The sequence below is a fragment of the Oikopleura dioica genome, chromosome PAR (assembly GCF_907165135.1).
Source record: "Oikopleura dioica chromosome PAR, OKI2018_I68_1.0, whole genome shotgun sequence".
Taxonomy (NCBI): Eukaryota; Metazoa; Chordata; class Appendicularia; order Copelata; family Oikopleuridae; genus Oikopleura; species Oikopleura dioica.
Window position 1 is genome coordinate 4,300,232 of NC_137293.1, and position 27,947 is coordinate 4,328,178.

The 27,947-nt window shown below is 39.1% G+C and overlaps 3 protein-coding genes across 3 annotated transcripts; 2 read left to right on the top strand and 1 right to left on the bottom strand.

Moving 5' to 3' along the window:
• Nucleotides 1-7,782: 7,782 nt before the first annotated feature.
• LOC145703862 (uncharacterized) lies at nucleotides 7,783-9,132 on the bottom strand. The gene is made up of 4 exons (XM_081781259.1): nucleotides 8,855-9,132; nucleotides 8,279-8,640; nucleotides 7,964-8,234; nucleotides 7,783-7,919 (listed from the first exon to the last, which is right to left on the bottom strand). Exons 1-4 carry the CDS (start codon nucleotides 9,081-9,083, stop codon nucleotides 7,876-7,878), a joined length of 906 nt encoding a protein of 301 aa, XP_081637385.1. The 5' UTR covers nucleotides 9,084-9,132; the 3' UTR covers nucleotides 7,783-7,875.
• An 11,611-nt stretch (nucleotides 9,133-20,743) lies between these two features.
• LOC145701341 (uncharacterized) lies at nucleotides 20,744-21,326 on the top strand. Its single transcript, XM_081778562.1, has 2 exons — nucleotides 20,744-20,857; nucleotides 21,000-21,326. The coding sequence occupies exons 1-2, from the start codon at nucleotides 20,750-20,752 to the stop codon at nucleotides 21,324-21,326; spliced, it is 435 nt and encodes a 144-aa protein (XP_081634688.1). The 5' UTR covers nucleotides 20,744-20,749.
• A 179-nt stretch (nucleotides 21,327-21,505) lies between these two features.
• On the top strand, nucleotides 21,506-22,006 carry LOC145704596 (uncharacterized). Its single transcript, XM_081782056.1, has 3 exons — nucleotides 21,506-21,640; nucleotides 21,690-21,741; nucleotides 21,782-22,006. The coding sequence occupies exons 1-3, from the start codon at nucleotides 21,518-21,520 to the stop codon at nucleotides 21,952-21,954; spliced, it is 348 nt and encodes a 115-aa protein (XP_081638182.1). The 5' UTR covers nucleotides 21,506-21,517; the 3' UTR covers nucleotides 21,955-22,006.
• Nucleotides 22,007-27,947: the final 5,941 nt, after the last annotated feature.

The following is a 27,947-nucleotide window of genomic DNA, read 5'->3' on the forward strand; positions in this document are numbered from 1 at the left end:
AAAAACCTCGAAACTCGTGATTTTAAAAGCGAAAAATCACGAGTGTTCTGAAAATCTATAATGCGCTTTTTCGAGTGAACCGGATTTCGATTTTCGATTAGGGTTGGATCAGTAACTAGAGAGCCACTATCCTGGCTTTGTGGCGACTTTCGGTTAGTTTCCGGCTCACGTTCGGCGAAACAAGCGAAAAATAGATTCAAGAAGAAATTTATTCGAGTTTGCGTTTTTCCTTGTTCCAAGAGCGCAGCACAAAAATAGCTCTTCAAAATAAAAGAGGGTCGGAAAAATATTCAAAAACCGCCGTTACTACTAGAAAATACGCGAAATTCTATTGGCGGGAAGGTTTTTCAGGGGTCCGGAGCACCGAATTCGATCAATCTATAAAAAGAAAAGGTTAATATCATACTGAGCTTATATACAGTCAAAGATACAATTCGAATAAAGCAAAGGGCTCCCCTTAATTGTTGTCTAATCATGCCCTTTTCCCCTTAAATTTTGACATGGCGAACCCCTGTATTTTTTAAATGTTGAGAATGACGACGTGACAACGTTAGATAATGAAAAAAAAGACTTTTTTCAACGTCACGTCGTCATTTTCAACATTAAAAAAAACAGGGTTACGATTTATCAAAAATTAAGGGGGTAAATTGGGCACGATTTAACGATAATAAAAAGGGGTACATTAAAAATTTTTTCTGAAAAAAAAATCAGGAAAAATGGCATTGATATTGGAGAATATGATTTCAACAGTCTCACAGGCGATTTTAATTTTAAATTTTTGTCTTACTACCAAAGATTTAAGAATAAAGGCACCTGACAGTAAAATAGACTTAGCATCGCTTGAAGCGGAATTTATATCAGAATTCTTGATATCCCTTTGAGAAAGAATATCAAAGCGCGCTTTGCACGTGTTGTACCTTCCAACTTGCACTTTGGTGAGTTGCAACTGAAATGCAAAAATATACAAAAGCACGGATTGGAGAGATTTTTTTCGGGTTTTTTTGGCAGGTGTCTTTGTATGTTACGTGTTACACTGATAAACATGTCTTATTTTTCATAATTTTTTAGAGGAAAAAAAATCAAAAAAAATTTTTTCGAAATTTTAATTTTTTAATTCCCACGCTAAAAATAACTTCACGATGAATTTAAAAAAAATTGCGAAGATCAAATTCGTAAACACCAATTTCCGCGAACGGTACGTGTGAGCTGTCTTGGTTGAGCGCGTTTTGCATAGAGCTCGTAATTAAGGCGAGTTTGGGCGGTTAACCAATCGTCAAAACGGATTCGACACATTCGCACGTCTCAACAGTCATCTACCTATTTTCAAAACGTCAAGCTAATCCACTCACAAGTCAAAATTAAGACACAACCCAGAACTTATTTTTTCTCTTTATTTTACTCTTTTTAGCGCAGCTTCTACCCCCTTATCCAAGATTCATCAAATTAAGGGTGTCACTTTCTTATAAACGTAATTTCAAGACTCTTACTCAGGTTCTTACACAGGTTTTCGAGCCAAAATGCTCTTTTTCGCGGCTCGAAAACCTGTGTAAAAACCTGAGTAAGGGATCTTTTATTTGCATTAATAAGAAAGTAATGCCTAGGTGACGACACGTGATTCTGAAATTCTTAAGGAGGGGGTCGACGAGAAAAATTTTTTCGTTTTTTCAAAATTTTGGTTATATTTTTGGATTCCTTATTAAAAAAGAAGCATTTTTGGTCTCCAGCTTTTCGCGGATTTATAAACTTTTTTTAACAAAATTTTCGATTTTGTGTCTGGATTCCGAGATTTTACGAAATTAAAAAGTTGGTTATATCACCCAAAAATAATCCTTATCAAATTTTTATGTGCTAGATATTGTTTTTTGATGATTTTTTAATCATTATCAGTAAAAAATTCTGAGTCTCCGCGATTTTGGTAAAATTCCCTATGAAAAATGAGCAAAAATGACGATTTTTAGGAAAATCGGATATTTTAAATCAACAGTAAAAAAATTTTCACGATAAGCATCCCTTTTTTCATTGTCGCCGCTGTATTTTTAAGGGTTTAAACTAACTTTTAAAAGTATTTGATGAAGAAAAAAAAATCCCGTTTTTGAGATTTTTTGGTCACGAGACATCCCCGCTTTGACCTAAATTTTACAAAATTTTTTGGAAAAAATTTTTTTTCTCGTTTTCGCCGCTGTATTTTTGAGACCCTTTTCTTTCCACGTAAATAGTCAGAATTTGCCTATCTAAGCAGGTTTTTCCGGATTTTTGGTCACAGAAATCCCGATTCTCGTCGACCTCCCCCTTAAGTGTTAGAGATATCTACATATCATTTTGTTCCTTGGAGCGAGCTGATTTCAAAAATGCAAAAAAAAAATTTTTTTTCGGTCACTTGGTTGGGCTCTGGGTCCCCAAAATCACCTTTTTGGCTTGTTTTTGAAAAATTTTGCATTACTTGCAAGCTCCCCAGCAAAAATGAGTACCACCACCAGAAAGAGCAGGTCTTTTTACACTAGAATCCGCCTTCAAACCTTATTTTGATGAACCCTGGATGATGTCAAAATGTCTATTTGTATTTTCGTATATTTTTTCATATTGTTTAAAGTTTAAACCACCTGAAATTTTATAAATCATAAACAAAACTCGTCGTTGCGTCAGAAAAACTGCTCATTATTAACGAGTCGTTTTTTAACTGAAAATATACAGTTTATAATAGCGTAATTGCGCGTTGAAATGAATGATGTAATAATTTTCACCGGTATGATAAGCGTCAACAACAGCTCAAATTTGAAATTGCAAAATTCAATTCTATGCGTTTTCTTAAACAGCCACGTGACCCGAGATTAGCTGTTGTATAAGGAAGGGGAAAGCAACTAGATCGTGTAAGATTAAGACGGATAAGTCAAAAGCGGAAGAGCTTGGGAATTTTGTAAGCTCAAATCCCGTTTTTAGATGATGCTTATTTTTCCAGAGCTGGAAGGATGAAAAAGAAGGGATTCACCGCGAAGTGAATTATTCCGATAAGGTCAGAGACTTTTCTGATTCTTTGACAAAAATACAATTATTAAATTCAATAAGCGACAAAAACCACACGTTACCAAAAACCATTCGCCTTTTTTCAATAACCTTGATTTCGGGCCAAGATTTTGGCTCAAAAACCTGTGTAAAAACCTTACTCAGGCTTATGCAAGCTTTCTCAGAACCTGACTCAAGTTTTAAGGGGCGCACTGGTTATGTCGCCGAATGTCGCCGAATGTCGCCGAATGTCGCCGAATGTCGCTGAATGTCGCCGAATGTCGCCGAATGTCGCCACTTATTTTCGAAAAGATAGGAATTATGAAAGAAAAATTGTTATTTTGGCTCATATTTTCAAAACAAACTTGTTCTAGAACCGAAAAAGGCGGAAATAGGAGGAGGCGCGGCAATAGAAGTGTGTCCAGCCCGACCAGTGAGTTTCCTACCACAAATTGCGCGGAGCGCTACCTTGTCTCGAAATCATGCTCAAACAGTTCTAGAACAAGTTTGTTTTGAAATTTCTTGGTTAAAAACCAGTTTTCTTTCCAAAAATCCTGGTTTTGAAAATAGGTGGCGACATTCGGCGACATTCGGCGACATTCGGCGACATTCGGCGACATAACCAGTGTCGACCAGTTTTAACGCAGGTTACCATACTCAGACATTCATGTGTTTTTATGGCAGGGATACCCTTAAGTCTGGCCAATCCAAACTGACCAAAACTATCTGTATCCCTCCATTTTTCGTCCCCAATTAGCCCTGTCGCCGGAAAAATTGCACAAAATTTTTGAGCAAGCAGGTGACAAAGATTTTGCGGGGGGCTTTAGAGTCCGCGAAATCCGCGAAAAGAATGAGAGAGAAACGCGAAAAAGCGGAACAAGCGGAACAAGCCGACGTTTTGTCGCCCCTATTTTCACGCTCTTCTTTTTCGTTAAAATCCGACAAGCCACTTTTCCTTTTCGAAATTTTGAAGAACGCGTCTTCCTGAGCAAACGTGATTTGCGGGATTAAGGGTGTCCCGAGCTAAATTTTTCAGAAGAAAAAAAAGAAATTTTCTTTCTGTAAATTTTTTGCTTATTTTTCGCTTGTCAAAGATCAGTTATTGCATTTTGATTAACCTTAGCTAATCTGGCTTGAGAATTTAGTAAATATTTACTGTTATCGAAAAAGACCAGATTTTCAAAGGAAACAATTATCCCCCGCGTGAAATCGTGATGCCAAAATAGAAAGGGGAAAGATAAGGAAAACCAAATTAACAGCGAAAAATATAAACAAAAACGTCACTCTAAAACGTGAAGGGGAAATTCTTAACCTTAAGGGTGTCACGTCCAAAATTCTGATTTTTCTGAAAATGATTTTTCGTCTTTTAAGGGACCCGGGCGAGTAACGCGAAGACCAACTTCACGCGCTCGCCATTGATCTTTCAGAAAAGCTTTTGAAATTTCTTTTGCTAAACATATCTTCATTCCCTCAGCTTTCACCTCCAATTTTCAGATTTTTATATCATTATTAATTCTTGAGCTAGGATGAATAAAAGAAGCGCAACTTCAAAAGGATTCAACTCCTGCAAACTTCATTTTATTTTTATGAAACCAGCACCATTGAAAAGCCCATTAAATTCTGAACAGATTCCACTTAATGCGCTAAGCTGAAACTTTACTTATTGCCCTTCGCGCGCTGATAAACAAAAGAACTTAGCGCGCGCCCAGCGGGAATCATGTCCCGGGAGCCCAAAATACCCCAAAATAGCCCGATCGGAGCGTCCTGCCAAGCTTCGAGCGCTAAGTTCTTTGTTAATCAGCGCGTGAAGGGCAATAAGTACAGTTTCAGCTTAGCGCATTAAGTGGAATCTGTTCAGAATTTAATGGGCTTTTCAATGGTGCTGGTTTCATGAAAATAAAATGAAGTTTGCAGGAGTTGAATCCTTTGAAGTTGCGCTTCTTTTATTCATCCTAGCTCAAGAATTAATAATGATATAAAAATCTGAAAATTGGAGGTAAAAGCTGAGGGAATGAAGATATGTTTAGCAAAAGAAATTTCAAAAAGCTTTTCTGAAAGATCAATGGCGAGCGCGTGAAGTTGGACTTCGCGTTACTCGCCCGGGTCCCTTAAAATTGTTCAAAAAAAGAAGTTATGGCAAATGAGGTAGCGGTCAGCACGTGAATCGGAGAAAAAGGTTGAGGCGGCCACAAAAGAGATTTCCCAAAACGGAAGCTAGTCACCGAGCCACTTTGATCTTCCTCCAGCCGACGTGGGACACGGCTCGATTTACGCAACTAGTCAATTCGGTTGTTAACCAAAACTAGAAGAAGCAGAAAATGAACACTTTTCGTGAAAAAATAACTTAAGGGTATCACATTGAAAAGCTAAATTTACTTGATTTTCTTGAGGCTTCGCTCGAAAACCTGTGTAGAGAACCTGAGTCAGGATTTTCCTCAGGATTTCCCTCAGGCCCTGACTCAGGTTTTTACACAGGTCTCCGAGCGAAGCCTCAAGAAGAATCAAGTAAATTTATTTTTCAATGCGATATCCTAAAGTTTTCTCAGCTGTTTTTAGACGAGATATATATTTCGCAAATAAAATCCGGAAATTGGTGTCTCGCGTTAGAGGAGGCATAATTTCCCCGAAAAATTAATTCTCGACATGCGCCCATTTCCTCAATTTAGCTTGGGACAGAATTTCGTTTCCTTAGAACGAGGCAAAAATTGAGCCGCGAAAAGTGTGTTTTCTGATCTTTCGAATTTCGTGCTTTCGATGACAGTCTTGTTTACGCCAGGTGCTCCTTTCGGTCCACGCCCGGAATGGATTAACCAAAGTCCTTTTTTCGCGCACCTTTCTGAGGAACTAGCGGATAGGAGGCGGATTTCCGCGGGTTAAAACTTACTTTTCTTTTCTGCAATTCTGGTTATTTTTTGCTTTTATTTGTAAAAATCAATCATCATAATCAAAGATCATTTTTACCATTAATCATATCAGCAATATTTTCAAAGAAATCAATTTCTACCAAGTTTCTAGTCTGATTTTTACTAATGAAGTAGCAAATTAACATTCTTGTTTTTCAAAGCAATTTTTCATAGTTTGAATTAGGTGTCCCGATTCGGTAATAATTAATACTGTGTTATCAAAAACATTTTATACAACTGTACCATAATTTACGATAATTTCCTCATAACAATAGTCTTTTATCAATGCATTAAACTAAGTTGTCATTAAATAGATAATATGAGTCATAATTCATAAAATTTTAACAAAAATTCATTTTTTTTATTCTAAAAATCGCCTTTTTAAAATCAAAAATATGCCATTTTTCCTGATTTTCATTCTTCACTAAGCAGATCTCTTGTCATAAATTTTTCTCTCTGATATTGGAAAGATTTATCATAAAATAATTAGAACACAAAATAAATTGATGAAAAGAATCTATCTTTTTTTTTCTCGAAGAAAGAATTGAGCGTAGGTTTTTTCGGAAACCGTTGATCGAGAAAACTCACTCGCGCGCGGAGTTTGCTCGTTTGCGCCATCGCGCATGTTCATTGGCGCAGTGGCGCGAGAGAGGTGAGTCGAACGGACATGAGTTTTCATGATCAACTGAGTGCGTATAATTGATCTTATGATAATAAATCAGTAACTGTAAGGAATTCATTCAACAATGATAAAAGAACAAATTTTAAGAAAAAAATCTTTTAAAATTTGGGCTTAAAAATCTCTGCAGCTCAAAAATCGACTGTTTTCTTCACAATTTGTTTTCGAGTAAAGCCTGATATTTTAACGCGTAAGAATGGGCTACCTCGCTGTAAGTCGGAACTGTTTTATTTGTCCGAGGCAAGATAATGACTCGTTGCGGAACTCATTTTTGCGAAAAAATCCAAACATCTGCGGTGAAAATTGCTTCTTTCTTTTTTTGAACCTATTTGAAATAGGCTATTTCCTCTTCGTGGCTTTTCAGACTCAAAATTTCCATTTCAAATTTTTGCTTCTTGGACATGAACTTTGAGAATCTCGATATTTTTTTAATTTCACTGTGACACCCTTATTTTTTGAGCGAAAAAGTGCTACTGCGAGTATTGGTATTATTATCTATATTCACTTTCTTCTGTCCATCTGGCGGCTCAGCAGGTTGTTATCAAACACCGAAGCTATGGCTTACGTATGAAGGCTTTTGTTGATAAGGCGGAACTCTTTCACGAGCAGAAATTGATTATCTGGCGTCCAAATTATTAGTCTCTCCAATTCCCTTTTCGTCGTTCCACGAATTCGACGTGTTGCATAAGCCAAACTACCTCCTTCATTCAACAAATCCTTTTTGCCAAAACTAAACCTTAGTCGACTGAACAACCGAAAAACGAGAAAAAACAGTTTGTCATTAATTTTTTCCACATAAAAAGGCATTGCCGTTCGATCCTTATTCGAAAAAATCTAGTATTCCAAGAGAGTCAGCCGATAATAAAATGATTTATCCGATTTTAATGACGTTTTAATCAGCCATCATCAAATTAGGCCATAATGGGAGTGTCAATCACTGTTAATTCAAAAATCAATACCTTTTTCTCTTCCTATAAAATGATCGAATCAAGCTGATCTCAGCAGAAAATGAAGCTTCTTGAAATCCTTTTACTCATAATACCAGTTTTTTCAAAAGCGGCATTTCCCGCCTGGCACTTTCAATCTGCTGACAATCCTCGTCATCAAGAGTAAGTTTGTTGTGAAGCGTTGAAAATCATTAAGTTTTTAGGAGTCTTGATATCATGGAATACCTTCATCATCGACAAAAGCATGTTGATCATATGTTAGGAGTATTCGACAATAAAAATGATTAATTTAAGAAAAATAAAACCAAATCTTAAAGCTCTTTCTTTTATTCCCAAGAAAAAACTATCAGAAATTATCCAGCATAACTGCATCTTCGTCGTTCACTTTCCCTAAAAGCCAATATTTACACCGATTCTAAATTGTTAACCCGTACCTTGCAGACTTCTCCTCTTGAGAACAACAAAAATGCAAGTGATAACTGTCGTAACAAGCAAAATACTGTTCATTGAAATGACCAAATTCGTCCAGTCGAAAATGAAAGAATTATTGATGATTTGCTCCGCCCAGTTGTTGTCATTTCTGATGAGGTATTCCAAGAACTCGTATTTGTCCAATCTTAGTTTTCCAAAAGTCGAGTCGATATTTATTGCCAGTTCCAGTAATTTGCCTTCATCTGGTCCTGGCAAGAAGAGATAGCTCTCTCGCTGAATAGAAAAAATTATCAATAAATTCAAAAAAAGGGTTTTACATGAAAATTCGTTCTTTTTCCTTCCCAATCAAAAAATTCTTCTTCCAATAAATCAACGTCCAATTCCACTGAAATATCTTCAAATAACTCCTCCATGTCAAAATGATCACGGTTCTCCGGAATATTTTGAAGAAAATTTTCCAGATAAAAGATAATTTCACTGTCAAAGTAATTGTCCAATCGATCGTTTCCGACAGTTCCAAAAATGCGAATCGCGCTTCCAAGAGCCACCATAAGTCCAAACAAAGATGCGAGAACGATGGATAAACACATGTAGCTCACGAAGACAAGATTTGCTTCCGATCGAGATGCGGCAAACATCAGACAAAGGGGTATCAAGCCGCATAACGGGGGAAGAAGGACTGAATTGCAGTTCTTATTTTACTATAATAATAATTTATGATTATAATTATATTATATTTTTTTTTTATTTTTTAATATAATAATAATTAATCATATAAAATTTATTAAATTAATTATTTGATAATAAAATAATTATTTTTAATTTCGAAATAATTCTTACTAAATTTCTTTTTAGAAAAGCATTAATGATGAATCATTAATTATTTCTCTTACGTAAATATTGCAAAGAAGCGCAGATTTGCGCCAAAATCGTCTCAAAAACTTCATTCTTCAAAAGCGCCCCTGCTCCAATCTCAAATCTCAGTGCACTTGCTTGAATCCAAACTTCAAAGTTCTCTTTCTCGAATCGCGGAAAGTACACGCCAGCGACAATGATAACTGCAAGAAAGACAAGTATACTGATAGCAAAAACGAGATAATATTTTCTGTTTTGGCCGCACATCTTTTTGAAAAGAAAAAAAAATTGATGACTTGTCCGGGATTTGATAATTATAGCGGTCGTAAAAAGAGTGAATGATCCGTTTCGACGTCATCAAGCAAAAGAAGTTAATCACGTGATTTATGCCTGTTGCTCAAAAGAGACGAAGAAAGCTGTACTTAGGAATTACGAAAATGATAGTTGAAATCCGACCGCGGATTTGTCAATTCAATCAACTAAATACCCGTAGATGATTTTAAGCTGCTTGAGGGTTATTTACTCGAATGCTCGGCTAAATTCCTGATTTGACAAGAATTCGTGGCATTTTCCTGGACCTCAGAGAATGAATTATGAGGAAGATACAATAAGGGTACCGTATCACCAACTTTTACTTGGCAAATCTTTCTGAAAAAGGGGGGTATCTATGTTTATTCTGATAAAATTAACCACCTGTGCTCAACTGAATTAATATTTCTAGAGAAATTTTAAGAGGAAAAAATAGTTTATGATATGTCATCCCTTAATTTATCGAATTTGTTCAATCAAAGATTCCTAATTGCTCGATAATAAGCAAATTTGAAGAGGTGATAACTTATAAGGAGCACTTATTGATTTCAATTTAGAGAACCATTATTGCGGTCTTCCGATGAAAATTTCAAAACAAACTTAAAATCGCTGTCCGTCTCGTTATCAAAATTTATCCATTCCGCTATCGTATTTACGCTCCATTCAGCTCCTTTAGTTGGCGAAACAAATTTTTCGTCCGGCATATATTTCCGTTAAAGGCGGCCGTACCGGGTAATATTTTGGACATATAAATCGAATATTCAAAGAAGGAACTCAAGATTTAAGGGTTTTCGATTTTTAAAAAACGCAAAATTTTGGTCAAATTTTAGTCGAAACTTGTCTATCCAATCAAATTAACGCATTTAACGCTTGGGCCAATCAGATTTCAGGAAAAAATGATCATTATGTTTTATCAAATGATTCTGTAGAAGACTGTATTAATAATTGAGCAATGGAGTTTTCCTTAAGAAAGATAAAATGTCAAGTTGTGAATGAAATTGTCGGGTTCTTGAAAGAAATCGATGGAAGTTATTTTTTGCGATTGAGGAAAAGAAGAGATAAAGAGCCGATTTCTAAAATAAAATCCGGTGAGAGGTAATGACTGCCTAGCCGCGGACGCAAGGCCTTTCAGGAACTCACCTGATCCCTTACTTAAGGTAAGCTCACTGCTAGAACGCTCAAGAAAAATTTCGTTCACGGGAAATAAATCAAAATAGCTGAATCGGACGCTTTTTGAAATACTTTGGAGAAAAGATGCTTTATTCATTAATTATGCGAAAAAATGCAGTTCTGTTTCCTCTCTTTTCCGAATCTTCAGACAAAAATGAATGTGTAGCAGGGTTCACCTTTTGCTCTCCCTTCCCGACCTCAGGATTCCTCAGAAACATGAAGAATTCAGAGCTAAGCTCGCAAAAAGAACTCAAAGCCGTTTTTTCGTGGCAAATTGGCGGCTGACCTTTTTCGCATCTGGCACAGAAGCAGGTGCAGAAGGAATTTAACATTTTCCGAAGCTCAAAAAACCAGATCATTTTTGAATATTCTGGTTTTCGTTCAAGAAAAAAAGTAAGACGGAAAAATGTTTTATTTAAAAATAAAACGGATTGATGGATTGTAATCCGGGGTTAAATCCATTCGAAATCACAGCCGTGATGACCAAAAAGGGATGAGCGCCGCTTCAATCGAAACCGGTCGGATTATCCTTACGGATCGAATTGAGCCTTTCTCATAACACCACCCTGACGCCGTTTTCACGCGTTTTTCGATAACATCAAATATACAATTTAAAAAGAACTCCGAATATTAAACAACTAGAAATTCGAACTGGTTAAATGGGTCAAACAAGTCTTGAATTAATAGCTGAAATAAGGGTGTCGCTATGTATATTTTCGGGGGAAAGCCAAAGCCCTAAAAGTCACGTTTTTTATTTAAAAAATTTCAAAATTTATTTTGATAATGGAAAAAATTTCATCATGAAAATCAAAAAGAATGGATTGACATTTCTATTGCATCAAGAAATCTGGAAAATCAGCTTGCGCTCGTTATCTCCGAAAACAAATCTCCCGCCGACAAAATCAAATCGACCTTTTGCCGGAAGAACGAAAATACCAAGCTCTTTGAAGGCTTACAAGAGCCGACGAGAAATTCGAATTTTATGAAACAGATCATCTCAGACACGTTGATTCTTCCTTGAAAAACGCATTTTTGCAATTCAGATTTCAATTATAATTCGTGAAAAGGGTCTAAATTTGCCAAAAATACGACAAATCTTGGCCGAATCAGATTTCCTCATCATTTAGGACGGCCAATCAGATTTCAGAAAGAAAAATTGAAAATCATATTTTCGTCGAAAAGCGTCTCTTTTGCCGAAAATCGTCTCTTTTGCCGAAAATCGTCTCTTTTGCCGAAAATCGCCTCTTTTGCCGAAAATCGTCTCTTTTGCCGAAAATCGTCTCTTTTGCCGATAATCGTCTCTTTTATCGAAATAAACGACGATTGGAGCCGCTTATCTATAAATTTTCTGGTATCTTAAAGATTTGTAAGCATCTTTGTACCGAAACTAATCACTCCTCTCAAATTGCCTCTTCTATCAAAATTTCAAGTCATCACGAGCGTTTCTTTTCTGATTTTCTTCTTGACCAAAGCACGTGTTTTCCGATAACAAATCTTTATTGACCCCCGTTTTTTCTTCGTTTTCTTAGAAAAATCCTTCGAGTGGAAGCTTCTTTTAGAAGCGCTGGAAAAGAACCTTAGAGGTGCCGCATTCCACGGTTGAGCTTTTAAGTGACCGAGAGCGCGTCTTATGTGAAGTGAAAGATAACCTAGTGGATTTTGTGTAAGTTGCCTCAGAGCACAGCTCAAGCAGCGGATTGATTCAACTCGAGAGCCAGCACATGCGCCGCGGCTGATCTTTCACAACTGTCAACAGATATTTTTACAAAGAGTTTCTTCGAAAAGAAGAATCGCAAATTTTGCTTCATTACTGCTGAGCTAAGCTGAGCTGACCTAAGAGAAAATTTCTTTGAGCTGAGCTGAGCTGAGGTGGTCTTTTCAAGGGTCATTGAGCTGAGCTGAGCAGAGTTTCTTTTTTTATAGTTCATTGAGCTGAGCAGATATTTTCTTATGACACTTGAGCTGAGCTGAGTAGACCCTTTTTAGAGCTGAGCTGAGCTTGTTTTTACTGTTTTTTACAAGTAAAATAGTGCAATCTGACCTGTGTAGTCTAGCCCAACATCATTGAATTGGGCTGAGATGAGTGATGATTGTGTGAGCTGAGCTGAGCAAAGCAGATCATGTCGAAAGAAGATTGAGCTGAGCTGAGCTGAAATGATTGATAATTGTTTGAGCTGAGCTGAGCTGAGGAGGCCACATCATTTTCGAAAATCACTGAGCTGAGCTGAGCGACTGCTCAGCTCACGCCGCCGGCTCAGCTCACTCAGCTCACCAAGTTTGCAACTCAGACGAAAACCGCTCATATTATTTGATATTTATTGGAGATTCAAAAAATCGAAGTCAAAATCGCGAAATATCAGTTCGGTAGATAGATAAGCTCGGAGTTGGAAAATAATTTTCCTGGCGGTAGCGTGATAGCGCAAGAAAAACGATAAGACCCGTCTAGGCAAGCCGTACTCTGAAGTTAACCCTAATGAATGGTCGGCCCATCTTTAGAGCCAGTAATCGGAATAGCGCATAAAATTTGAAATTTTAGAATTGGAATTTTATTTGAAGAAAAAACGGCAACGGAGTTTTTTTTCTGAAAACGAAAACGAGAGAATGAGGAGGAGGAAGTTGCAATTAGTGATTCTTTTTTCGCTTTTCCGGAGTAAGACGCAAATTTTCGAATTCTTTCGAGCGATCGATCATCCAATTGCTCGGAGGAATGCAGATCCGGTCGGAAGCGCTACGGGCTCACGTGACCCACTCACGTCACTTTTTGGAACGCGCAAATCAGCCATTTAGCTCGTTGTTTGAAAATACTCGAAATTGAAAATGTTTATTAGATTCTGGAAGCTTCTCAGAGGATGAACTTCTTAAATATTTTTCCTTTTTCATATTGATTGAGCGATTTTTCTTACACCCCGTATTTTCACGAAAAAGCGTTTGAAGAAGGCGACCCCTAAAACATGTTTACTTGCCGACTTGAGTGAGTAAACAGAAATTAATCGTCGGACCCTACAAATTAACGCGGCCACTTTGGACGCTGCAAATTTGCAAAATTTAAAACTCACAAAAAGCTCCACCTCAGCGAAAAGAAAGTTTATATTTCTAATTTCCAGACACATTTTGAATTACGTGTAGATTAAAAGGCATCTTCAAACTAGAAGACACGTTTCCGAAACACGCATTTTACAAGTTTAAAGCATCTTGAGTGAATTTTCGTCTTGCTAATTGGCTCATGTTGGATTTGCTTTTTGCTTGGTTTTGGGTTGAAGATGAAAAAATGGAAGTGCATATTCGGATGACCAATAAGATTGTTGTATTTGTCTCCCCGGCCAATCAAAATCCTGATCGATAAAACAGATGAAAAATTTTCTTATTTTAGGAAAGAACCTAAAAATGGGACTGATTTTACGAATGAAAGTTTTGATTGGCTGGTTATCCAAATACAGCAATCTTATTAGTTATCGACAAATGCACTTCTATTTTTGGCGAAGAAAAAATTTTTTCGGTCACTTTGAAAAATTTTGAGAATTTGAATGACGAGCTAAATCTCTTCAAAATTGCCCGTGGGAACATGTTTTTCCGTTTCCTCCTTCTTGAGCGTCCATTATCTCTTTAACGTGAATTTATTAGCGCTTGTTAGAAGCTCACCTCATTACTCCTTCTCTCCCGAGCGAAAACAGAAAAAAGCGGAAGAAATTAAAGTTGCCCAATTTCTGAAAAAGCCGGATTGTGGTCGCCCCTCCGAGCCTGTTGAGCCCTAAGCCGATTCGAAGATCTCCAACGATTCAAGCAAAAATAAGATGCTTTTCGCTGAGACAAAGTCGGTTCAGAAGAAATAGGAATTACTTTTTAAGCGGTTTAAGAAATTATTGAGATCAAGAAAACACGTTTTTTTTCTCAGAATAATTGACAAAGAGACAAAAACGAAGTGGCATTTGTAAGGCCAATAAGCTTGCTGTATTTGGCCAGTCGGCCAATCAAAATCAAGGTCCATAGAATCACTTCCTTTTCTGGGTTTTGCCCTAAAATTGGGTCAAACAAATTTATGAAAATGATTTTACGGATCAGGGTTTTGATTGGACGGTAGGCCAAATACAGCAATCTTATTGGTAATCCAAAAAATCACTTCCTTGTCTTGGTTCTGCCCGAAACTTCGAACTTGCTTGACCAATTTTCTTCCCGTAATAAGAAAAACGGAGAATTTTATCAGCTTCTTGAAAATGATAATATTTTTGTGAAAAATTCGCCGCTTTCGATTTTTGGGCAAGTTTCGTAGAAGTGTTCCGAAAATACACAAAAGTTTGTTTTTCGAAAAATCAAAGCGCGAGTTTTTCTTTTCGCGAAATTTCGCGTTACAGTAGTTTTTTTCGCGTTGCGAAAAATCTTGATAAAAAAAGATGATCTGTTACCTAAAATCCTCGGCTACGATGTAAGGGTATGCTCTCGGCGTGTCGCCTTCGTTGCTGATAAGGATTTGTGGCGATTGTTATCAGCGGAAAAAGTGCGATGTGAAAATCATAGGCCACGAGCTTCGAAAAATGTCGAGCGCTGAAAAGTTGCGGCCGACTCAGTTTTACAAATCTGCATTCTTGAGGTACTCTTCCTGGCTGACAGCAATTTTCAAACGGTAATTAGATGAATGATTCTTACGAAAAGAAGGCTGAACAAGAAGCGCTTTATAATGGGCCAGATATAATGATCCTTCTGAGTCTAAAGCTAGAAGCCGCATTGCGGCTTTTATAAAGAAACGAAGCCATCAAACATTAGAAATAATTCATATTGAAAATTTCGCGAAGCCGCTTTGCGGCTTCGATTCTTAAAAAGCCGCTATGCGGCTTTTCATTTTAGACCTCTCAAATCCTGCCTAGAGTTCTCTGCCAGCTTTTTGACTGTTTTTTCTGCATGCGGCTTCTCAATTTTTTTCGAATGTCAAGTGTTTGGATTTTGTTTGATTTTCTTGTAGTCAGTATATTTTATTCCGCAATTTACTCACAGCAGTAAGAGGAACAAGGTTCTTCACTTTTCTTTGCAATGAGCTTGAGCAGCAGGTTGATAATCTTCAGTTTGTTGATGATCTTGAACAGGCAGATGATGATGATGACCAGAAGAGCGACAGTTATTTTCTCAAAGAAGATAGCTTTCGAATCGAAAAAGTCCATTTGAATTAAAAAGCTTCGCTTTTCGTTTAATTTTATGATTCGCAAAGCACTGGACAGCAAATTTCCATAAGTTACGATGGAGCTCCACTCATTTGCGATCGATTGATTTTTCCGTTATTTCACTTTTGCCGTGTTTATTTGCATTATTTTGTGAACACTTTCTAAATTCCCGTGAGCGTCAAAAGACGGGCGAAAGGGGCTCAAATACGGCTTAGCGGTGAGTTTGTCAAAGAGGCGGACGCGTCGAGGATTTGCTTTCTTTAAGACCCAATCTAAACAAATAATTAGAACAGCGAATTACTGATTAACAAGAGACAGAAAGACACCTTTTTTCGTCTCTTTCCGACCCTTTTCGTCTCTTCTGACTTCAGTTGTCGATTATGGAGCTTTTGCGGAAAGGATACTTTTTTTGCCATAATTTTAATAAATCTAATAATACCGTCCGGACTCTATTTTCATGAAAAAAGAGCTGGAATCGTTCTTTTCCCGTTATCGGTGCCAGTCCAAGTTCAACACGTTACTAACAAGAGCTCATTTGCCTTTCTTGCGGAGAGACGCTGTCGCCATAATTATGCAACACCGTTGGACAGACTGGGAAATTTGAAATTAACGCCGCATCTGTTTTTTCCTTGAAAAATGACTTGATTTTTTAATGAAATGATGAATTCAAATCTCAAATTCTTTCCAAAAAAGGGAAAAATGATGAAAAAAGTGATTTTTAGATCATTTTTTTCAAAAATTTTTCACGGAGCATCTAATAAAATTTGACGGTAAAACATTCCCGGAGCTGGAAAATAAACAAAATGATGGTTAGAAAGGGGCTTATCCAGAAGGGTAATCCGTGGAAATCCAAAGAAGCTGGCAAGAACCCACAAAATCCGATTAGTTCCTATTCTAAAGGAAGGGTTTATCGCTTCTAGAGCCTGATTTTTTCGCGCCAAAACGAACAGGAATGTGATCATCAGAGTTTTGGAGCAAGAACACGTGACCTTTTTCACCCCAAAGTCATTTCTGCCGCGTGATAATCTTCTTTCCGGAGATAAATGGATAGCGACTTGTCGAACACGTGGCACTTAAGGGTATCCATCTGCTTACAGAAAAAAAACTGCAGAGAACGACTCTTGATGCGACAGTTTTTACTCTGTTAAAAGTTCCTGTTGATTAAAAAAAAAGATTAAAAATTAATTCTGTAAATTTAAATTGAAAATAAAGCTGGTAAATTGGCCGACATTTTTATTGCTCGCTTGATCAAAATATGAGCTCGGGTGAGTAAAAGTTCAAGGCACTGATTTCATCTGAAATGAATCTTTTCTCTCTTATTACTGGAAGTCTTCAGTGAGAAGAGCTGGTTTCTCAAGTTTTCTAAAAACTGCCCCTTGACCGGAAGTGCTTCTGTCAAACACACTTTGGAGAGAGAAACGGTCGGGATAAGTCGAGATTATTTAATAAATACTCACTTTGGCTTTTTAATTTTTTGATTTTTGGGAAGTCTGACGACTAAAATTAGAGCAGGCTTCGTAAGTTGGTCGAACAAAGCTTCCAATCAGTCGATAAGCACTGAAGTGTTGTTTTTGCGCTATCTGCACTAAAGAATCGGAGTGTATCAGTGGCTAATTGGATAATTCGCGAGAAAATTACTCCCGGACTCTCACAGCGATAAGAGCAGAGGGTACTTAACCAGTTCAGAGTTATCGCTCAATTTAAAAAAAAACCAAAAGAAAACAAATTGCTTATCCGCTTCTCGATTTGATGGATGAATTTTGAATTTTTGGAACGAGAAGAAAGAAAAAAATTTTGAGTGAATAAATCCTATTGCGAGAAATTGCGGAACGAAACGGCGGAGGTAGATAACGCCAGTTCGATATATTTGGACGGGTATGACGATTAGAAGAAAAACTTTCAATTAGAGAGCGGTAAGTGGGACCGCTGGCTATCCGGTAGTACGCTTGCGTGACGAATTCGGTGAGTTTTATGGGTTCCGCGCACGTTGCTGCCCGCTTCTTGTCCACTTGGAAGAGAAAGTTACTTCCTTCTTAGGCGACTGATTGGAAATTTTGATAAAGAAAGAAGCGAAAATTGGAAAGTAGCAATTTTAGATTACCAACTGTTCTCAAAACAATGTGGTTTTACCGGGAGATAAAAACCTTCTTTGACGCCTTTGAAACTTTTCTTTTCTAAGCTCTAGGATTAATGTGTTTTTTTCGACGACATTCAGCAATAAACGGCCACATTAAGCGACATTCAACGACATTTGCCGACAGTCAACGACATTTGCCGACATTGATCGACATTCAACGACATTTGCCGACATTCGTCGACATTCGGCCATTTTGAGCGACATTTAACGACATTCAGCGACATTCAGCGACATTTGGGGACATTGAGCGACATTCGACGACATTTTTTGTTATTCAGCGAAATTCGGCGACTTTCGGCGATATAACAAGTATTGCCTTGATTTCAGCAGTTGCGGTCAAGAATTTTTACTCAAAGTAAATCAACCACAAGCTATCAATAGAACGAAGTAGAAAACCAGAAAATGGAATAAGAAAATGCGAGAAGAAGAATTCTTGCGTTTTTCCAGCCGCGTTTTAACTGGAGTGAAACCGGAGCGAGGTTCCTCGAAAGCTAACTGAGAGAGTCCTTAGCCTCTCAGCTTTTAAATCAGACGCGAGGAGGATAAGTTTAAATCAAAGCTGGACAAATGATCTTCAGCCGGAAAAGGATCAGATCGGGTTGAAAGAAAAAAAAGGAAAATAATAAAAATAAAATGCCGGGATGGTTACGTATATGTTCATAGAATTAAGTGGAGCCGTTCTTGAAATGTTCATTGGATAATCACTTTTGAGAAAATTCTCAGATGTGCATCCCCTTGAATGTTGGCTTGAGAGAATGTTTCGTCTTCACGGAATAATTGCGAGGATAATCTAATCAGGGCAAATTGCACAAACCAAAAACCACAGCAATTTCTAGCGCAATCAAAAATAATCGACAAAAGTCACATCCGCCTATTTTCTTTCGACGTCTTTGAGGAAAAGAAAAATTGTATGTGCGAATTTTTGACTTTTCGCGGCTCATGTCAGATTTGCGCAAGCTTACAGGAGAGCAACAAGTTGTTACTACTTTTTAAGTTTTTAAGTAATCACGTTGCGTAAAATGCAGCTTTTTTCGCTGGCTCTGGCCACACCTAAACAGCTTAACAAGTGACCCAATCAAGTACGAACGAAAAAAACATGATGCATGGAAAAATGGAGTGAAAGATTTTTTGGCAAATTTATTGACGGGGGCTCCTTAAATGGTAAAATTTGAAAAGCCTTTTCGCGGCTTTATGTAATATTTTGACACCCTTAAGTCTTGTCATTTTGAACCTCAATTAAAGAACTCAACATCTAATTTTTAGAAAATTTTTTTTTGAAAAATTGCATGTTTGGGCGTGCATCTGTACCATTCTGCGCCGATACATCAGCACTGCGAACATCAAACAGCTGAGATTAGTCGTAATGAATTTTGTGAAAGAAAGTGAAGAATTTAGAAACGCAGGGGCTCAATCAGCTCTTTAGAAATATCTTCAAGACTCAGCAGGTTAGATGTTTTTTAATCCGGTTTGAGCGGAAAACGGTTTATTTTTTTCGTGATTTCGGAGGGTGTTTAGGGTATCCTGAAAGTTTTGCTTCCAAATAAATAGAAAAAATAATGAATGAAATTCGAGTTTTGTGAATTTATTTTTTATTCATACTTTAAACCGTTCAATTATCGAGTAGGGTTCCCTTAATTTGGCTATGGAAACGAGCTCCTTAAATTTGACGATTCATGTATATAATATTTTCAGCACGGGCTAAACGGCGAAGGTGAAACGTGACAAGCACCGGGTTCCGATTGAATTTAGTGATATGGTATGCATCGAGGAAATTCCAACAAATCGAATATGTGACCGAGCGGTGACATGGACATGGGACGCTCCAGTCGACACCACGCATCACCCAAACATTCCCGAACAGATAAACGCTCTCATAGACGGAAGGAGCTGCTCGAACTTGGCCAAACCCTTTTTTTCATCATTAGCAAATTTGATGAATTTGGTTGAGTTTCTTGATATCTGATTCGCTGGCAGACGAAATCAAGACTTCTGATTGGCTTAAAACTTGAATTGCAAAATTTCATTTTATTCCCGATTTTCAGTTTGTCAATGATTTTCTCCACACGAAAAAACACTCAGAAAAAAATCCCTGGAAGTGATCTAAAATCAGCGTGCTTTATCTTAATGGCCCCTCAAAGCCCGCTCGACCGGTAACCAGTTAAGTGCTGGACTCTTTTCGTTCCCTTTTTTTCGCCGCCAATTAAGTTTCCTTTCCATGATTTGAGAAAACCAAATTTCTTTTTCGAGTCGTTAGAGAGTGTTCCGCGGAATTCATTTTGACTCAACGTGCACAACAAAAAGCTAGAATTATTTCGTGCGCGGGGATGAATTATTTTTGCAGCTGAGTTCTAGTGGCGAAACTCAAAAAAATAAGAAGATCAATTTAATAACATCTTCAATTTCAAGTGATAATTAACTGGACTCTTTAAAAGTTATTCTTCCTTTTACTTATAATTCTTCCAGCAAAAGAGTCCTCCAGGCACTTAAGAAAAAGACATCTGCTCACTTGGTGTCGCTTTTTTGGGCTTTCATTTTCGATACCTTTTATTTTAATTGACCCCTTGTTAAAAAAGATACTCACGTCTATCGAAAATTAAATTACTTGCACTTTAGCCGATCAAGTACTTGAAAGTGAGCATCCTCCATTTTTGAGTATCAATTCGTCCTTCGAGGAACATCTTTCTTTTTTCAGTAACCAGTATTACTTTACCAGTAAAGTAAGTTTATTAAAAAAGATCGTGGCAAAATTTGAAGAAGAGTAAGTTGGTAAGTTGCGCAGCGTCAAATATTATTTTCGTAAATTTTTGTATACAAAATTTTCTGTCGCTAGAAGTGGAAGATGACGGCGAAGTTAAAACATCATTAGCGAAAAAAAACGTGCCTTGGAAAAATTTACAAGACAATTTTCGAAGAAAGAAGTGACTTCCAGAAGACTCTCGAATTCAATGGAAAGTTGATCGAGTTAAAGAAATCACGGGTTCTTTTCTTCGTTTTATTTGACAATTGGTGCCTCGATTTCCGGTTTTTTCATTGATCATGACTAAAAAGGAAGTTCTTGGTAAGTAAGACTTCAGATTAATTTTCAAAGAGACTCAGCATTTTTCTTGATTTTCACAGCTAAAATTCTACTTCCTTCTTTTTCTATAAATAATTAAAAAATTCAGAAGATGAAACTTTTCGCAGCTCTTTTCGCGGCCGCTTTCGGTCAAGAAATGCCCGCTGATTCTGGCGAAACGAATATTATTATGATCAATATGAACGCAGCAAATATTCAAGTAAGTCCTCTCATTTCCGTAGTAATCCTCTTATGCGGTCACTAAGAGGCTTTTTCCTCGTATTTTTAGCAATCAATAACGGCAATAAGTTCAATTGGGACTTTAAAATTTGAATATTTTTTTTTTATAATTTGATTTCAAGATGAACATGGGCGATTTTGCTGGATCCGAAGTACCGAATCTTGAGTCTCCCGGAATTTCCTTCGATTTATTCGGCGAACTGACTGAAGAAGAAAAAGCGCAAGTCAACAGCCTTTTCTCTAATTCGGAGATTCAAGACGGTCTCCAGCTCTTGACTGGCAAGCTACCCGGCTTCTCTTCCTTCTACGATGCGCTTTACCCAGCAGAATCGACTACAACAACTACTCAGCAGACTACTACTACTCAAGGAAATGATTTAATAAAGAAATTATTTTTAAAAAAATTTAAAATTAAAGAATATTTTTTTCATCCAAATTTTTTCGAATGAAAAAAATATTTTTTCAGAAAGAAATTTTTTAAATAAAAATATATTTTTTCAAAAGCATTATTTTTTCATAAAAATCATCAATAAGAATCCGCTGGAATGGGAAAATAATTCCTCGAATCTTCCATCTTTTCAAATCAGTCAAAAGATCATTTTTTCTTGAATTCAATTGAACATTTCTTTCTTTTCAGAGCATGAAAATCTTGAGCTTATTGATCGGAACTCTGCTCGGACAGGACATGGGTCCTGAGCCCGCGCCGGAACCGACGAAGAAAACCAACATCCTGTTTATAAATATGAACCGGGCAAATATCCAGGTAACAATCAAAATAAGAAAAAAAAAGCAAGGTTGTTTTTTTGCTTTAGATGAACATGGGCAACTTCACTAATTCGAGCGTTCCTACAATTGATGCTTCAGGTTTCTTAATTTTTTTTTCTTCCGAAAACCGAAATTTCAGGAGGCTCATTCGACTTGATGACAAACCTCAATACCTCCGAACAAGCCACCCTCGAAACAATGCTTTCGAACACCGAAGTCGAGTCTGGCCTAAAAATCCTCGCCGAAAAAATCCCCGGATTCTCGACATTCTACGACGCTCTCTACCCCTCCGAAACGACCACCTCCACATAAATCAAACATTCTCACGAAATGCAACTTGAAGAATAAATTTTCGAAAGCATGCTGCATGTTCAACTCTACCTTCTTTTCTTGCGCGTTTAAAAAATACTTCTGAGTTTTTTCTGCGGCTCGTGAAGAATTCCTCGTGAATTTATTGAGAAAGCAACAAGTTCGATTAGCTTTTCAGCAAGTTTTCTTTAAAATTTTAAGTTTAATTAAACTCCCTCAATTGGGTCTCGAATCATACAGAACGCCGTATTAAGGGAGAGGCGTCAGGGACCCAAAAAAATCGAAAAAATTTGCGTGGGCGGCTACTCGGCTGCTGATTGGCCTTTTTGACGAATCGAGGTTTCTGATTGGCCTGTTTGCCTAATCCAGGCTTCTGATTGGCCTGTTTGCGAGTTAAGGCTTCTGATTTGTTGAAAATTTTTGTGGGTTTCTGACACTTTATACCATTACCCTGACTCGTTATTCTGGCAATCAAAAAACCTGACTCAGGTTTTCAATACAGCTTGTTTAGCCGAGCCCGAAAAGGCTCACGTTTTCAAAAAATGACTTGTCCCTAACCCAATTTTACGCGTTAATCAGTAGAGTTGTACCGAGTCGTCTTTACAACACCGCAAAGTACTACCTTTGATTTCATTGATCTTTTCAAAAAAATAATTTTCCGAAGATTTGAAAAACGAAATGAGAGAACGTGAGTTGTTACAATTCCTTCTTTCTTATCACGGAGGCAGTGTCGGGCTAAAAAATGTCAGGTGTTTTTGCTGGTTACGTAGAACCGAAAGATAACTGGCTCATCTGACTTTCAAAAAAAGAAGGGGCAGCGGCGGATTAGCCACAAGGCCACAAAAACACGTTTCGAAAATTGCCAGCTCAATTCGACTATAGGCTGCGATTGGAACCGTGCTCAAGAGCAAAGATCGTGTTTCGCCTGGTTAATTGTACATCTGTCATTTTCGTCCGTCCAGTTAAAATGTGAGTGCGGAATCGGGAATCGCTAAAAACCTATAATTTGCAAAAGATCAGACATCGGCTTGTCAAAATAGAATGCTCTCAAATTTAAGGTTATAGGGTTTGCTAGACTCTCGCCCACGTTATCATTATCTGATCGAGCGCAACTCCGGTCGAGCTCGATCAGAAGTGGCATTCGTAACTTTTACTCTCTCCGAGCAACTCGTTATTTATTTCCAGCTTTTCTCTTCAATAATATACAGCAACGATTACTCTACTACCCGACTCTTCCTTGTTGACTTAGAGATTAGCAGGCATTCTTCCAGTGGGAAAAGGCAGTATAGCAGACTCCTTACAGTGGTGTCAAGAAGACCCAGATTCTGGAAAAGTGACGACTTCTCCGACGAGTAAATTTCGCCGTTTCGACCAATCAGAGACCGCGGATTACGAATCAACTCCTAATTTTCCTTGGAACCGCTAGAAACGCCGTTTCAAGAGAATATTACGAAAATTACGAAAACAGAAATTCCCGCCGCGCACAAAAATTCCGTTGGCCCTGATCACCGCCATCCGAAATCGCCGCGAGAATAAAACAACAAACCCACGCACCGAGCAACGGAACACGCCCGCGCCACTCCTTCGCTCACCACACACACACCTCCAACACCTCGCGCGCGCCACCACGCCGCCGCCTAGGCCCCGCCGCGGACAAGTGACGCAACGCCCACCTACACACGCGAAAACGAAACACCACTCACTCTGAAAATAATCAGAAGACACAAAGCCGCGAAAACTAAAACAAAAACACAGAAGACAGAGAATTTTACGAAAACACTTCCAGCAAGAGAAAATTTGCCAAGAGAAGACAAGAACTCCGAGATCGACAACGCGTACATCGGCACCTCAGCGTCATTGTCAGTAACCGTAAAAAGTTGCTGGCTATTTCTGAGGGCCCAAAAGGTAAAACTTTTGATCAAGATCTCGTGACTTCGCACATTTTGAGCTATGACCGACAACGATCCGGGATCAATATACGAAGCGGGCGTCCGAATCTCACTACTTCTGGACATGAACCGCGACCTTGAGAGTCAGATACAAGCTGACCCGGCGAAAGAGCCAGTCTTGCGTCCGATTATCAACAAAAACATCTTGGAACGGGACCGGATAAACCAAATGATGGGAACCCTCTGCAAACACGAACTCAACCGTTCCCAGTCTTTCGCCCAAGGTCACCAAACAACCGCGGATTATCGAGAAGAAGCTCACATCACAGCCACATTTACACGATACATGACAGACACCTCCAAACTCGATGGAAGTTCACACGCAGAATTTACGAACTTCCTGGGCCGACTTTCAATATTTTACAAAGCACACGTCGAAGGTCACGCAAGCAGACTACAACCATTCTTGAACTGCGTTTACTCACACCTCGATATCTCCATCGAACGACAGATCGGTGAAGAAATCCTCCAGTGCTCAACCTGGGAAGACGCAAAGACAATTCTAGAAAAAAATTTCGGCGATAGAAGCCACTTCTTCCTCTCCTTATCCGAAGTATGGGACATCGAATTCGACCCTACGAAGCCAACCGCGCACTACGCCGCGGAAGTCCAGAAAAAGATGAGAGAGGCGAGAGGGGCGATTAAAGCCGCTTTCAAATCTCACAAAAATCGAGACCTAGAAGCCGATGATGTCTTCGAAGTCATAGAAGCCATGCTGCTCTATCTTCAGTTACGATCCAACGAGCCTGAAGTTTTCAATCAGATTTCTCCTTCGCTGAGTAACGTCTTCTCAATAAAGGAACTTGCTCGCCTGGCACAACAAACGATCCAAAACAGAGTTGACACTTCTGTCTCCGTCAACTTCCAAAAGAAGAAAGGCGGGAGATGGAACAGGCGAAAGAAGAGCCCGAAAGGCGGAAACTCGAATAGCGAAGATACCGACTGCGACGACAAATCCGAAAAGAAAGTGATGAAGACGACAATTGAAGAACAACTGGAACCATTCCAATACTATCAACTGAAGTCGAAGAATTCAATCAAGACTAACTTCGCAGCTACAACCATCACGGTGGACTCTAACAGTTTTGACACCATGATGGAGGTAGACAGCGGAGCTGCTTCTTCTACAGTTTCAGTCGATTGCGTACCCGACCAAATTCTCAAACAACTCCAACCCTGCCCATTCGACATTTCTGGATTCGACCCCAAGTCACCGCCGCAAAGGCCACTTGGTTTACTGGATTGCCGGTTCTCCTTCAACGATGGACCACAAATCAAGGTCGAGCTGGTGGTTACGCCCGCCGGTTTTCCGAATCTACTGGGCAGAGACGTTCTCGACAACGCAGCGATAGACGGACTCGCTGTCGACAACAAGTTAAGAACTCTTACGTTATATTTCGACAACTCTTTTACGAAGACGAAGTCCCAAACGATAAAACTCAAGGGTGTGGCTCATAGTAGAGTCAAGTGCTTCCGAATCACCCACAATGAGCGATCTAAAGCTACGAACGTTACTGCGGACAACAAAAGTTTACGTTAGCTGCATCACCGAATTCCTGTGACCAAGGATGCCCAGCGAAGCGAGTAAAAGAGGTGCTACACATCACATTTCCGGACAAGAGCGACAAGTCACACCAGGTAGATGAGGCTTCGCGGATTCGGAATGGTCAACCGGGAAAAATTCCGTTCGGGGCGGAAACAAAAGTACCCCTCCAACAATCGGCGAGACTCCTTGGCCGAGACATCACGCAGTCCGGGACTAGGCCAAGCCCGGAAAATCTGTTGAAACCGCGGATGATGGAACCCCCAGGGAACTTAAAGGAACTCACGTCGATAATTGAGCCTCTTTGGGTTCGACCATTTGTTGAAACGACAGTGGGAGAAAAGAACGCAACAGACAGCTTTTCTCATCGCATTGTGCCACTTTACTCAGTCAGAAACTCGGCGACTGACACAGCCGTATTCAAATGGTCACAAAATGCGAATTTCGCGCTACAGGAGCTACAAATGCGATTGGCTCGCCCTCCGAAATGGGCATATTGGTTAGCCGCGGAGTCCAACACTCACAAAGAACACTTTGCGATTGAATGGGGATGCGAGTGTCCGGAGATGATGCTAAATGGACGCCACTTCTACCTGCATTCCGATCGTCGCCATCTGCTCTTTCTACAAAACGGTAAGATGCCGGATTTAGCTTTGGCCAGCATCACCGAGCACAGTGGTCACGCTTCTCGACGACTCGACAATTTGAGATTCATCGACGATTTCGAAATGGACTGTATTTTCCCTCAACTCACCTCGACCATCAAGTCGAAGGCTCATCAAATAGCTCAACCGCGAATTCCACCTCCAAAGAAACCAACTCAATCGGGTTCATCGTCTCAGGGGAGAGGAGTTATACGCCCGTCAAAAGGTCTCAGGTTCAGACTATCAACCCAGATATCTCGCCTGTGAAATATGCCGCGGATGATACTACTGGTGGAACCACCTGGGAAAACACCATCTCCGAATCAGCCCATTCTCAAGCTCTATCTACCCAGAACTTAGATGTCAAGTCGCGTGATGTGGCAGATTTAAATAATACGTCAGAAAATGTCGCATCACAAAAGAGACCCACTCCAGTGCAAAAACGACGTCAAAAGCGTACTCGACCCGAAGCTTCTCCGAACAGTACAGTTGTCGAACTGCATTCGAAAGCGCCGCGGACATCATCTCGAGTGAAAACCCCAGTTCAACCGATGAACTTCAATAGCTCCAGCAGCAAGAGCTACAACTATGCGAAAAATGCTGCCCCTTCAGGTCCAACAGAGCTCGCTCTGTATCATCGACCGGGGCCTGAAAAGGTTAGACTTTATCACTACAGTACCGTCGCCGACCATTTATTGAGCACAATCCCTGATCCAGCCGATTCGCCCGCTCGCCATCGCTAGAAGAGCTACTCTACATATTTTGGTCTAGATTCATGCTTTTTCTCCCACGTGGTTTTTTAACGCAGAATCGAATCCAGAATGTAGCACTTTCTCAAGATCCTGTTCATTAGATGCGTCAAAGTCTATTCCTGCCACTATTTTTATCATATGCTCAAGTCTCAGGGGAGTATAGGGTTTGCTAGACTCTCGCCCACGTTATCATTATCTGATCGAGCGCAACTCCGGTCGAGCTCGATCAGAAGTGGCATTCGTAACTTTTACTCTCTCCGAGCAACTCGTTATTTATTTCCAGCTTTTCTCTTCAATAATATACAGCAACGATTACTCTACTACCAGGGCTGCACAATTGGATTGGAATCCAATTGGTTTCCAATTCCAATTGGATTGGATTGGTAAATTGGTTGGAAAAGGGGCGGGAAAATCAGGGTCTGTCCAATTGGATCGCCATTCCAATTGGAAAATGGGGGTCCAATTGGCAAGTGGTCGCCAATTGGTAAATTGGCAAAATGATTGGATCAAACCACCTCCATCCACATCGGAAACCGAGTTTCCGAACGCCCTTAAATTTAAAAATTAAGGAACGGGGCTGAGACGGCTCGAAGACTGCCCACAACCGTCCCGAAGACTGCCCACCACCACCCACATACCCACTATTTCCACCACTTTTTGCCAACCTCAGCTTTTTTTTTATCAAAACGCATATGGGGGTCGGGGACTTCTAGTACCAAAGCTTTTTGGTACTGCCAGAACCAATTTTGACTATTCGATTGATATTTTAACGAAATATTTCATTGGGAACAATAGTAGGCGGGTAAATAGAAGTGTATCCTGTCCGAATCTGTAAGTTTCCTACCACAGAACCCGCGCAGCGGGCGTTTTTGGCTGACTAAAATTGGTGAACTCATTATAAAAACTGAATTTTCCAATTAGAATCCGATTTCTAATTGGAATTTGGCTGTCCAATTGGAAAACTCGTGCCAATTGGAAGCTTGATTCCAATTGCCGATTGGACAGCCAAATTTCAAATTGGAATTGGCATTGGATTGGAATTTGGTTGGATTGGCAAAATTTGGGTTGGATTGGATTGGCAGTTGGTTGGAAAAATCCAAATTTTTTT